This window comes from Polistes dominula, unplaced genomic scaffold (assembly GCF_049000335.1).
Source record: "Polistes dominula isolate Pdom_NZ unplaced genomic scaffold, Pdom_raw_medaka contig_23, whole genome shotgun sequence".
Lineage (NCBI taxonomy): Eukaryota > Metazoa > Arthropoda > Insecta > Hymenoptera > Vespidae > Polistes > Polistes dominula.
Window position 1 is genome coordinate 748,532 of NW_028300963.1, and position 14,434 is coordinate 762,965.

Sequence of the window (14,434 nt, forward strand, 5' to 3'; positions counted from 1 at the left end):
ATACAATAGTATAGTACATTATAGAAGAGAAAGCAAAACGTTTGTGGGAGGTCAACACTCGTAACCATGGTAACTTTAGTCAAGAGGGCATAGGGAAGAAAACCTTTTTCGTCATCCCCTCTTTCTCCTCTTTTGTCCCTTTTATACATTTTCGTTGAAGACGCAAAAAGACAAGGTCAAAGGCGCCACCCTTTTTCTTCTTCTTCTTCTTCTTCTTCCTTCTCTCCTCCCCCTCTTCCTCCTCCTCCTCCTCCTCCTTCATTCTCATCCTTTGCCCTTTTCATCTCGTATTTCTTATGCTTTGTTTTTTTTTATTTTTTTTTATTTCATTTTTTTTTTGCTTTAATCTTTTTACTAAACAAATCGATAATAATCAAGAAGCTTCGTCATCCCTTTCTTTTTTTTCTTTTTATTTGGTTGGATTGATTTGACTGATTTTTATTAGTAATTGAATTTATTGAATATTTCTTTTTTTGTTCTGTTTTTTTTTCAATGAGAAGAAATACCTACTCGATTTTATTTTAATTATTAATTCGTTTTTTAAATTAGTTTTATTATATATATATATGTGTGTGGTATGATTTGATTTCATTTGATTATTTAATTCTTTTCAATTTATTTTATCGATCGTGTAGAAATAAAAAGAAGAGAAAATAAAAAGTATATTTATATTTAATTCGACTTCATTGAATTATTTTATATATATGTATATTAATATATAATTTATTTATTTCTTCCTTCCTGTTCTATTTTATTTGTCAAGAATAATACTAATCGATTTTATACGATTCTATAAATGGCTTTACCATTCATTGAATGAATATTCAATATATTCTTGAAAATAATCGTCGATTTAATTTAAATTAATACGATATTCCATTTAAATAATATATACTATTAAGTTAAAAATGTAGTCCTTTATAATTATAATTTTAATTATATTTATATATGTGTTGTATTTGTATTTGTATAATTTACAATTATAATTATAATTATATTTGTATTATTTATAATATAATATAATTATATTGTATTATACAATATATTTACAATTATATATTTAATTAAAAATTTCATAAGAAATAAATTTTTATTTAACAAAAAATTTTAATAAAATTACACTATTATAATTATTGTAATAATAATTTTATTATATTATTTTGTTAATTAAAAATTCCAATATATAATTAATATTTTTAATTATATAGTATTATATATACATCAATATAATATTATTAAATATATGATAATTAAATAATATTCATCTAATTATTATAATTATATGTATATTATTAATAATAATAAGAAATAATAATAATAATAATAATAATAATAATAATAATAATAATAATAATAATAATAATAATAAAGATATGTGGGTTAATTAAGAGATCATTAAAAGAGAATCGAGTTTAATTCTTAAATAAGCTTTTCCGATCATTAAAAAAAAAAAATAAAAAAAAAAAACAGGAAAAAGTTGTGAGAGAAATCCGGTGTTGTTGCTTGCTTGCGTTACCGGTTCAATATATATATATATATACGTGAAATAAATAAAAAAATAAAAAACTAATACAAAAAAAAACGTCGAAAGAATTAAAAAAAAAAAGAAAGAAAGGAAAGAAAGGATTGTAAATGTTTGGTATGAGGATTGATTGCGTTTTCCGCTTTTAAGATCCAGTTCTTCTGGATTTGGAAGTCCGGTTGTTGGTCAAGCTGGCTAACACTGCAGCAAAAGTCGATTGCTAACTTTCCAAACTACGTTTATTTTTACCAAGAACACACACACATACACACACATACACACACGTACAAATATATGAAAAGAAAAGAAAAGGAAGAGAAAGAAATAAAAAAAGAAAAAGAAAGAAAAAAGAGGGAAAGGACAAAGATAAGAAGAAATTCCATATTAAATTAGTATGCGTGTTACGTACATTCAATTCATATATCTCATACCCCATACCCCATAAACCCCATATTACTTGATATGATTATACTATTATTAATTATATTAATATCACATATGAAAAGAAACATGAATTAAAAAAGAAACAAATTAAATAAAAAGATCCTTCTTTTTATTATAATTTAATAATAGTAATAAAAATGAATACATTTTTATTCTTATTATTGTTATTATTATTATTATTATTATAGAAGTATCAACGATGAAAAGGAAAGAAATGAAATTATTAAACAACGCAAATACAACTAATCAAAGGATTAACGTATTCTTTTTTTCTTCTCATTCTCATTGAACTTTCAATTAATTATAATTAAAAAAATATCACGAACTAGAAGAATAAAAAATTAAAATGAATAAAAAATATTAACTATGAAATGATCAATGGTTTATCTCGTTCAAAATACTGCTACTTTCTTTATTATTATTATAAAAATTATATTGACAATGTAATGTTTTATTCTATCTTTCTTTTTCAACAGACTAATTAGATATGAATATGATATTAAAAATAGAAAATAATAAATTACACGTATAAAGAAACAAAAGATAAAAAGAAATTGTAAATACATATATATATAATAATTATATAAAATAATTAATATAAGAATATTGGATATACCTTGAAAAAATTATTAATTAACCAAAAGAAATGCGTATTGTTTAAAAGACACTGAATATAAAATACGATGTACCATCCTCTTCAAAATCCAACGTTAAACTAGTCCGTAGTTCTCTTTGAAATAAACTTCTATTGAATTGTTTGTTTTTATGACTTTCCTCAAAATGAAACACTATTTATTACGTATATTATCTATGTTACCTAAATGTACCATATAAGGAGTCATATATAAACAGAGATCACATACATACACACACACACAATAGAACAATTTCAAATGATGACAAATTTCTTAGAAGACAACGAGTCAAAGTTTTCATTCTAATTTTTGGTAATAACATCATCTTTAGTATTCTTACATTAACATATGGTATAATATAATGTATTAACATATGTATTTTTATATTATTTTCGAATTATTTACAAATTATTTCAAATATATCCAAGACTCTTTTATTAAATTCATTTATTTTTATTTAAAAATTACTATTTATTATTATATATTATAGATTGTTATATAATAATAATTTCATTAGATACAAAACACATATATATATATATATACATACATACATACATAAAACATAATTAATATTTTAAACCTATTTTAATTTAAATTAAAATAATAATTATAAATTATGTCAAATTGTTTTAATAATGTTTAATTTATTATATTATTGAATATAATATTAAAGAAATTAAAATATTATATTATAAAATAAAATTGTGACAATATATTTTAATAATATTATTATTTTAATTTAAATTAAAATATATTTGTTATAATTTTATTTTATAATATAATATTTTAATTTCTTTAATATTATATTAATTAATATAATAAATCAAACATTAATAAATAAGACAATTTGACACGATTCATAATTCAAATTTGATTAATTATTATACTTTTGTTTTCATATAACTTTCATTTTCGGTAATGAAATTATTCAAAAAAATCAAAAGAATCATTTTATGTTGGTCAATACTTTCCCCTCACTCCCACTTTCTATTTTTTTTTATTTTTTTTTTATTTTTTCTTCGTAAAATCGTGTAATATCATTGATCTTATCCTTGAAAGAAATAAACCTAATCGTCGTCTAGGAGGATATCTACGAGAAACCATTTGCATCCGGAAAGACGACTAACTCTTTACGATCGGTAAAAGGCGATTGGTTGACCTTCAAAGACTCGTCTTATGGTTAGTCGTAGTTTTAAACTACGAAGAAAGTTCCTTTCCTTGAAAGGGACATCTTTCATCTATCTATCTATCTTTTTCTTTCTTTTACTGTTAATCTCATCATGTGATATCATACTAACTGTTTACGATATTATCGTGAAAATTGATCAAATTATTATGCAACTTCTAACATTCAATGACAATTGTTTTTTATCCTTTTTCGAGTGTACCTTCACCTCGTTCCTTTTTTTTTTTTTTTTTTTAATTAAATTTTTAATAATCAATTGTATTCTTTTTTTATTTTTATCATTTTCTTCAATTGTATTTTTGACCGATTGTGAGACATTTTTTTATTAGAATCGAGTTGGTTTAAACGATCGACAATGGTCCTTGAAAAAATTCTTGACTAGTCTCCATATAACATATATATATATAGATATAGAAAAAAAGATAAAAGAGATTTTACGTTGATCGTCCTTCGAAAAATCGAATCTTCTTATTGAATCGAGCAAGGATCGATATAATAGATCGAAAGAATCTTGAGGATTCCCAAGAATCGATTCTAAGTTAATACACACGATATAACACTTTATACTTTTCCTCAATAACTGCATTCAACTATTCACAAATAGAGACAAACACACATAACATACATATACACACGAACATATAAAATTACACGTACACTTTAACAATAGCGTTAATTATGATGACAAACATATATCCACCCACACTAATACTTTACGCGTACACTTTAAAACATTATACTTTTGATAACGTTGACAAATATACCTACTCATACAAACACACATTTCACATATGAAATGCATATTAAGTTTACACAAACATACTCAAAAGAAGAAGAAGAATAAGAAGAAGAAGAAGAAGATATATAAATGTGTAAGAAATGTATGTATCTATGTATGTGTATGTGTATTTTATTTGAGTTTGTTAGATTCATCGAAGGCACGCGACACGTACAAGTCACGCACGAACACATGCTCACACGTGAGCAGCATCCAACTTTATATTATTCTCATTCTATCTATCTATCTCTATCTCTCTTCTTACTTCTTACTTTATCTCGTAAATTAGTTTTCATTGCAACAATAGCATTGGTAGGTAAGTATACCTACATATATAGGTATAATAGTACACATCCTAATGCAAAAGACATTGAAAGGGGCCTTGCCACAAACTCAACTACTATGCTTCCGCGTTTTTAGTTTCTTCTATGTGTGCATTCTATATATATGTATATAGATATCGTCTTCTGCTTTTATTATCTTTATCTTTATCTTTCATTCTTTTGCTAGATTGTTGTATGTGATCGACAAACAACAGATAATGATGAACTTTTGTAGTTTAAATTCAACTCTTTGTATTTTCTTTTTTTATTTTTTTTTTTTATTTTTTTCTACTCTTTCGTGTTCTCTCCCTCTCTCTCTCTCTCTCTCTCTCTTTCTTTCCGACTTTTTGGATTTTTTGTTCTTTTTCGTTTTTTTTTTTTTTTGAGAGGAATTTTTTATTTTTTGAGAACTCGATTCAACCTTTCGTTCGAATTTTTCGTTATTCCAAATACGTTTCTTCGAACGAACAGCTGCGAATATAATTGTCTACCGATTTCACCTCGACTCGTATTATTTTTTTTTTCTTTTCTTCTTTTTTTTTTATTTTTTTTACTTTTTGGTTTTGTGAGACAGAGAGATGATAAAGAGAGTGAGGGGAGGTAATACGTATTTGTAAAAAAAAAGATTGCAACAAAAATTTCGATTATCTTTACAGTGTGTTAAAAAATATATTTTGCGTTAGTATATATTAAATTTTTATATATTAAATTATTTAATTTATTTAATAATTAAATTTATTAATTAATTTATTCCATAATTTATTTATTAATTATTTATTTATTTATTATTATCGTATACACAAACATTCGAATTATTATTAATAATTAAGAAAGAGAAGATAATTACTAAATTGAAGACATTACTTTGTAAAACATTTATTAATTTGTCGAGAAACATTTGGATAAATTTCATGATTAAACTAACGTTGTAATAATTTTATTATGTTTGTATTTTTTTTTTTTTTGGTTTATTTGAAGGTTTACACAAGAAACGAATGTGGCATAAGAGGACACGTGGAAGCTTACGTGGCTGCATTCGACAAACATTGGAATCTTGCATTGGAAGATTGCTTCGAGGTTTGGACACGTAAATGCAAGAGAAAAACACCTGCTGCACTTGCTGGTTGTGGTGGTAACGTTTCATTTTATTTTTATTATTATTATTATTATTATTATTGCTTATATTTTTGATTTATTTTATTTTATTTATATATTCCCACCAATATACTGATGACCCCAACCCTCTCACCTCCAACCCCATATACTTTTTTCTAGAAAAATAAAAATCAGAAATATTTTCAACGTTGTGTCAACGTTTATATAAAAATTATTAAATTATTTAATAAATATTCATTCATATAATTAAACTTTAAATAATACACAAATGAATAAATGCAACACGAAATTTGTTTAATAAATAATTGAAATTAGTTAATCAAGTTGTTCAAAATGTCAATTTAATAAATTTCTTTTTTCTAAGATGAAGAAGAAGGGGGGGGAGGGAAGGGATGAAATAAAATTATTATTTTGTTATCGTTGCATTATTCATCCGATGAATATTCACATAAATTCAACTCTAATCATTTCGTTTCATTTCGTTTCGTTTCGTTTCGTTTTGTTTCGAACGATGCTTTAAATTATTTCAATGTCGATCGTTATGCAATTAACAAATACCGATTTTAATTTTTGTCAATTCTCAATTTTTATTATCATCATTTATTTTTAATGTTTTTTTATTTTTCGATGATTATTTGTGTGAAAGGTTTGTAATTAAGTAAAATTGTTACTTAATTTTTATAACTTTGACATAGTTCTCGTTTTCATTTTATTTTGTTTTTTTTGTATTTTTCTTTTCTCGATTATCTTAAAAAAAAAAAATTTTTTTTGACATAAATTTACGACGTACGTTTTTTGTTTCGTATATATATGTATGTATTAATCCTTGGTCGTTTAATTATGTAATAAAATTTCGATTAAGATAAGGATTCCTAATTAGTGTGAAATTAAAATTACTACTGTATTTTATTTCTTTTTTTCTTCTTCTTTTTTTTCATCAAGCACCCAATAAATATTCTCACCTGCCCGTGTATATGTGTTTTGTTCAAAATTACGCAAATTATGCAAATATCTGTATTAATACTAATAAAAAAAAGGAAAAAGTTTAACACCTAACAAAATTCGCTATTTCGATTCGTTTTTAACCTCACTCAGATTAACCACCGCCATTTTAATTAAAATGAAATTTCAATGACTTCTCTTAGTATTATAAGACAAAACAAAAGAAAAAAAACGGTTTAATGTATCATATGTTACGTTTACAATTATGCAAATATTCTAAACACGCGTGTGCAATAATGCGATAACGTAAAAGAAAAAAAAGAAGAAAAAAAGAACTAAACGTTTGTTAAAATTAGATTCTGAATATAAACCGTTAAAGCATCGCCATTTTATTTTTATCATTACATTAATCTATCTCATAAACATGTGAGAAGTATTATACCTGTTTCCAGTTATGCAAATACCTTGGCAATGTGGTTATGTAATAAAAAAAAAAAAAAAGGAAAAGTTCGTTAGTGGTTATAAGAATTCCGACAATCTTTCTTTTTCTGTACCCTTGCATTGAAATCTCCAATTTGATGATTAGTATCTTCGTAAAACACGCACGTATTCTCTCATTATTGTTTGCTTTCAAATTATTTAAATTATAGGAGACACGTCAAATAATCAATTAAATAATAGCACATATAAAATTGTGTGTTATAAACAAACAAACAAAAAACAAACAAAGAGTATATGTAAAACGAAATTTGTTGATTAGTTAAAAGATTTGTTTTCAATCAATTATCATCTTAATTACATGTTTATTTTTATTTTTATTTCTATTGGTCATCCATTAATACTAGCATAAACTAAATAATAGAAAGACATATATAAAATAATAAATTAAATAATAGTGTATATATAAAATTGTATTATAAATAAAAAAGAATGTACAACAAAATTTTCATTAATAAAAAAAAGATTTGTTTTTCAATCAATTATCATCGTAATTATATTTTTATTTTTATTTTTACTGATCATCTAACGAATACTAGCATAAATGCATTAAACATATATTTATAAATATATTATACATACGTGTTTTCAAATGTGAGTGGGAGTGTGATTGTATCTGTCTCCGTCTATCTATTTAGCTAGAGACACGTATGTGAGATACAGAGATACATATGTGTATGTGTGTGTATCAACGCGTGTATAAAAACACATTCGTAATGCAATGAATCAGATATCATTGGGATGCTAATCGGGTTTATAAAAAAGCTACGTTAAGAACCGTAACCTCCGACATTTGCTAGACGGTGACTATTATGCTTTTAGCATGATTCGACAGATCAATCGGTTGATACGGCCCTGGAAAAATCGAATCCATGCTTTGGAACATAACAATATCTATCTATATATATATGTGTATGTATTGTGTATGCATTTTTATTTGAGAGAAGTTACGAGTAATGTTTGCGCATGCGTACAAACAAGGTTAATATAATCTCAGGGAATTGAAATATTTTTCAAATAAATATTTTAATACTGTCTCTTTCTATCTAACTATTTCTGATTCAATGATTATAATATTAAATTTGAATTATATTTAATATTTTAAATTAGAAAAAAAATAAATTAAGTTATAAAAAAATCCCATGTAACTTCAAAATAATATATAAATATATTTTCATATCTTATTTTTATACTTTATATTTTAATATATAATATATATATTTTTTTTTTTATATATTTAATCCAGTTTTTTTTATAACAAAAATTTTTGTTTTTGTCAAACATTTTCCAAAATCTAAATTTTTTCATATATTTATTATTATTTTTTTTTTTTTTTTTAGTGAGCGTGCAATTTGTAAAAAAAGAAAATTATTTATAATACACGTGCCAACTTATCTGCTGTTTATTTTTCCTTTTCTTTTTGCTTTCTTTCTTTTGTTTCGTTATTTGTATGATTTTTTTTATTTTTTTTTTATGGAACTTAGATGTTTATAAAATATAACATAATATTACACTTTGTGGTTTATTATAGGTTATTAAAACATTGGTTATGATTAACGGTAGCACGTCTGACACATATATTCTCTCTCATTGATATACGAAATTCACGTGAAGGATAGATAAGCTTATTTGAAAGTGTGTGTGTGTGTGTGAGTACGTGAGAGATTATTATATTTCGAGGTCAACGGAATAATAACGTTAGGAAAAATGTTACAAAAATATATTATTACTATTATTATTATTATTATTATTATTATTATATGATTATTAATGTTATCAGAATAATTTACTATAATATTATAATATAGTAGAATAAATTAAAATTTACACAATTAAATATTATATAATAAATATGTAAATATAAATATATTTACAATGTATAATATATAGTTGTAATAATAATAACAATAATGAGAATAGTGATAATTTTGAAATGACGAATTGTAATACCGTCTTACTATTGACTGATATCACTGATGACAGGTGTAACGTATTACAGGGGTGTCAAAAAGGGTGGTAATAATACAATGAATATTTATCGTACAAATCAACGCTCGTTCATATCTCCAAGTATAATAATCCTTTTGACATGACAAATCTTTATTTATTTCGTATTAGTTTACACAAATGCAATCTAAAAAATATATATATATATATATATATTATAATAAATAATATTCATAAAGAAATATTAGAGAAAAATAATAGCAATAAAAATAAAAATGAAATAGACTATAAAACGTGCAATTAGAAAATAATTAGGATAACGAATGCAGAGGAAATGCGATACAACTTCCTTGTTAAAAATAATAATAATAATAATAATAATAATAATAATAATAATAATAATAATAATAATAATAATAATAATAATAATAATAATAATAATAGTAATATTTAAAAAAAAAAGAAGATAGAGAAAATCATTCTAGTTATGATATACTCTCATTTACAATGTAGCCTTGATTTTTGTTAAACGTGTTTCATGAAGATAACGATAACGAATTGATAATTTCTATTCATGAATCAGTTTGGAAGGAGAAAAAAAGGGTTGCATATAAAGCAAGGTCAAATGACACGAGAAAATATTGTGTCAGAAATTCTTAGTATTTTTCTTTTTATTTATTTATTTTTTTTCTTTTATTGTAAAACATACTACTGAAGTGGTAGAAATCATTCATGGTCAGACAAACACCGACTACTGGTCGAAAGATTGGGAAACGTTGTCTCTCTTCTCTTAGGATATATATTGCTATTTCTATTTATGCGAATTTATATATATATATATATATACGTGTGCGTATATGTGATGCGTGTACGTACACATATGTAGAAACACGCGTCGAGGAAGTGAATGCCAAGTACGTTTAAATGTCTTTCTGTGATTGTGAAAGTGATTTTAACAGAAAACTATGCAAATAACGTGTTCGGAATTCTTCTTCTTTTTCTATTACTTTTTCTTTCTTTTTAATTTTTTGTATTTTGTTTTTTTGGGGGTTTCTTTTCTTTTTTTTTTTTTTTAATTTTCTTTCTATTCTGTTTGGTATTTTATATATATATGTTATATTTAAATGTTGATATTATTATATGTATTTAATATAAAATAAATTTATATATAATATTTTTATATTACTTTTTATAACTTCATACTATAAGATTAAATATTATATTATATTATATTAAATATATAATAATATATATAATAATATATATATTATTTTTATTATATATATTAATTATATATATATTAATTATAATTGTATTTTAATTACTTTATTATAATTAATGTTATTAATTCAATTTTATTTTATAATTATTATTATTCGCTACTTTGACGTTTCTAATGGAAAAATAAATTTTCATTTATTTCATTTCTATTCAACAAAACGAACAATCAACTAAATTGTTCTACTTACTTTATTTTATTTTATTTTTTTTTATTTAACAAAAAACAAAGAAAGGAAAACAGTTATAATTAATCAATTCAAACCTCCCCCCCCCCACACACAAAATAAAAAAATCGATTAAGAATATTATTCTTTAAGACGAATGAAAACATTAGGAATAAAAATAATAATAATAATAATAATAATAGAGAAAAAAAGAACACCACGAGAAAATAGGAAGAAAAAAAGAAGTAAAGAATAAGAATAAAAATAAAAAAAAATAAAAAGGAAGAAAGGGCGGTAGTGGTAGTAATGGTGGTGGTGGTGGAGGAGTAAGAGAAGTCTCTGGGAGATTCATTGTGGTATCGTGCGAAGGGATACACATTCCGAGGTCAAACCTTAACGGCAGGGCAAGGACCGACCTTGACTACGAACGTGGTTGCTATGTTCGATATAAGAGATCCACGTTTCCTTTTCCCTTTCTTTCTCATTCTATATACTTCATTTTTATTTTTTTTTTTATATTTAACTTTGCGTAAGTCTTACATTTTCTTTCAGCACAAAACCCCTCATTCTATACCACCTCCCACTTCAGTTTCTCCTCTCCCAATGTCTTTCATCATTTTTTTTTTCTTTTTTTCTTTTTATATTGTACTTCCTTTCGCCCTTTTGCGTATACTACGCAACCTCCTACCTATACTCGTGGTGCCCTACAAATTTTCTCTCTCTCTCTCTTTCTCACTTGTTTTCATTCATTCGCTACTTGACCTTCCTTCCTTCCTTCCTTCCTTTTCTTCTTTCGTTTTGCAACATACAAAATGTAGTATACCGTTATATATATATATGGGTGTGTGTGTGTGTGTGTGTTCACGTAAGCGTGGTAAAATTATTAAGGTTATTAAAGAACAGAATTAATACTAATAAACAAAAGAAACTTTTCGATAATACAAATCCAAATTACATTAATTTCGTTGTAATTATATTTGTTCAACAAAATAATTTGCAACATATATATATATTATATATAAAATAAATTTATATTATATATATATATATAATTTAATATATTTATTTATTTGATATATTTTATATACCAGTTCGAATAAAAATATCTAATCGATGATAATAAGTAGAAATATTTTATTAATAACATCCCCACATTTTTTTCTTCTAATTATTAAATTATCAACTACTCTCCCTTTTAATAAAACAAATTAATATTATCCGATATAATATTAAATCACATATCATCAAATTAAAATATTTCCACCTTTGTTTTTTTCTTAACTCATCACGTACATTAACCCCTTTCCATCCCCTATTACTTTTGATAAAATTTAAAATAACAAATATAAAATATGAAGTAGGTAAATACGGAAACCGCGAAAGAGTATGAAAGTCGATTGGCCTACTGACGTACTTCGAAGTATCCTGAGGGGTCGAGAGGTCGTTGATACGTTCAATGTGTTGAGAGAACGGGGAGGAAAGGGGGAGGAAGAGGAGAAGGAGGAGGAGGAAGAGGAGGAGGAGGAGGAGTGCGCTGGTAAGCAAGACGACCTTGAAGAGCACCAGTTCCAGGATCGATGTCTGCCTCGTACACGTGTCTCGCCGCCTCCACCTCTTTATTTCCCTCAGCCCCCCTCACCCACACCCACACCCCTTCTTTAACCCTCTTCTTCCTTTCTCCTACCCCCGTTCGTCCCTTATCCCAGATCCTCCCTTCGAAAGGGACCCTGCGTCGTAGTAGTCCTTCTCCTCCTACTCTTCCTCATCTTTTCTGACCTCTCCTCACTCCCACAACCTCACCCCACCCACCCCTTTTGTGACACCACTTCTCTTCTTATTTCTCCCTTTTTGTGTGCTTGTTTTATGGACACACGCCGAGACACGTAAACAAACTTTCGAGTTCACCTCCACCCACCCCTATTCCCCTACTCACCCCCATCACCCGATCGTGAAAATCGAAAGACTAATGTTTGGAGGGATGACATTTTTTTGTGTCATTTTTTTTCTGGTCCTGTTTTGAACTTTTCTCTAACTTCATTGGACGAGTAGTTGAATAAAAAATTTAAATATGATAAATGAATTTTTAATGAATTTTTAATAAATGTATCTTATGTTTGTACGTATGCGTGTGTTGTTTTTGTTTTTAGGAGTGGTTTGTTTTATTAATGTAAGAATTTTTTGTTTTTTTTTTTTAAAGGTATGAATGGTAAGGGGTTAAAGAGTAACCCCTTATATAAAATATTTTTCATAAAAATATATATTATTATAAATATTTATAAATATTATTATTATTATTATTATTATTATTATAAAATATATTTTTATTAATTAAATTATTAAATATTAATAAAAAAAAATATGTGTTTCATGTTACAATAACTATGTTAAAAAAGAAAAAACGAAGATTAATAATAATCATAATATACAATAATAATTATAATAAATAATAATAAAAAATATTTCAAATATATTAATCATGCTTATTCTTTTTACTTGTCAGATATAACAGATAATGAAAATATAACTAGAATAATGACGATGATGATGGAAAGAGAACAAAGAGAAATGGAAAAGAAAGAAAAGGAAAAGGAAGAGGAAGAAAAGAAAAAGGAGAAAGAGAAAGAACAAGTGGAGGAGGAGGAGGAGGAGGGGAGAACTACGTTCGTTCCTAAGGTAGTCTTGAAAAAGATCGAAGGAAAGACAGAGACCTTGGAGAGGCACGTGCCACAAATGTTACTAAGGGGAGAACAGGTCGCCATAATTGTCAAAATCAATTGAGTTATATTGTCGTTACATACTACGTGTTACAACGTCGTTCTTAACCCCATTTTATATACCACATTTTCATAATAATTTATATATATATGTGTATTATATATATCTATATAAAAAGAAATATATATATAGGAATAAAATGTTGGATACAATTTATTACAACTCTATTGTGTTCATATTTTTCATCATTTTATATATATATAAAATATGTTTATGTATTTAATAACTTTATTAAAAAAAGTGACAGAAAAAAACCAAAAAATGTAATTTAATAATTACCATCTTAATTTTATTATCTTAATTAATAATAGCAGGACACAATTATTATTTAAGAATATTTTGGAAACGTTATAAATATTTTAATTTTTTTCTATATTTTTTTTTTCTTAAATATTCTAATTTTTTTCTACGATTTCTTTTTATTATTTTTTTTTATTTAAATATTAAATTTAATATTTCATTTTTAAAAATATCATTTTATTCGACTATCAATTGACGATATTTTTTTTTTTAAATATTTCCTAGTTTGCAACGAAATTTAACACGTATTTAAATATTCCCACCCACTCATTCTGTTTTAATTATCATAACCAATAAGATAAAATAAAAAGGAATGATTACAAAAATTTCGCAAAAACATACGAACACATTATTTTAATATCCAATACAAGGATTTCAATGCTAGACAATAAAATAAAATAAAATGAAAAAAATAAAAAATAAAAAATAAAAATGGAAAAACACAATGTTGAATTAATCTACATCGTCAATGTTTGGCCTTCGAATTGAACACACATAACACAAATAATACTCATGCACA

General features: G+C 24.9%; 2 protein-coding genes across 6 annotated transcripts in view; one reads left to right on the plus strand and one right to left on the minus strand.

Annotated features, from left to right (window-relative positions):
• Positions 1-13,776, plus strand: part of Lsm11 (U6 snRNA-associated Sm-like protein LSm11) — a 28,571-nt gene extending 14,795 nt beyond the window's left edge. Inside the window, exons 4-6 of one of the 4 annotated variants that reach the window (XR_016176604.1) lie at positions 5,870-6,023; positions 12,198-12,376; positions 13,340-13,455. Coding sequence is in view for 3 of the 4 variants with exons in the window: in XM_089172633.1 (XP_089028759.1) it covers positions 5,870-6,023; positions 13,340-13,617 (432 nt within the window). In the remaining variant the exon portion in view is untranslated. Of the gene's footprint in view, positions 1-5,869; positions 6,024-12,197 lie in introns of all 4 variants that reach the window. The other 3 variants (XM_089172633.1, XM_089172635.1, XM_089172634.1) reach the window with 3 other exon arrangements.
• The window catches only part of Eip74EF (Ecdysone-induced protein E74), a 198,970-nt gene that overhangs the window by 142,917 nt on the left and 41,619 nt on the right, over positions 1-14,434 (minus strand). The window lies entirely within an intron of this gene.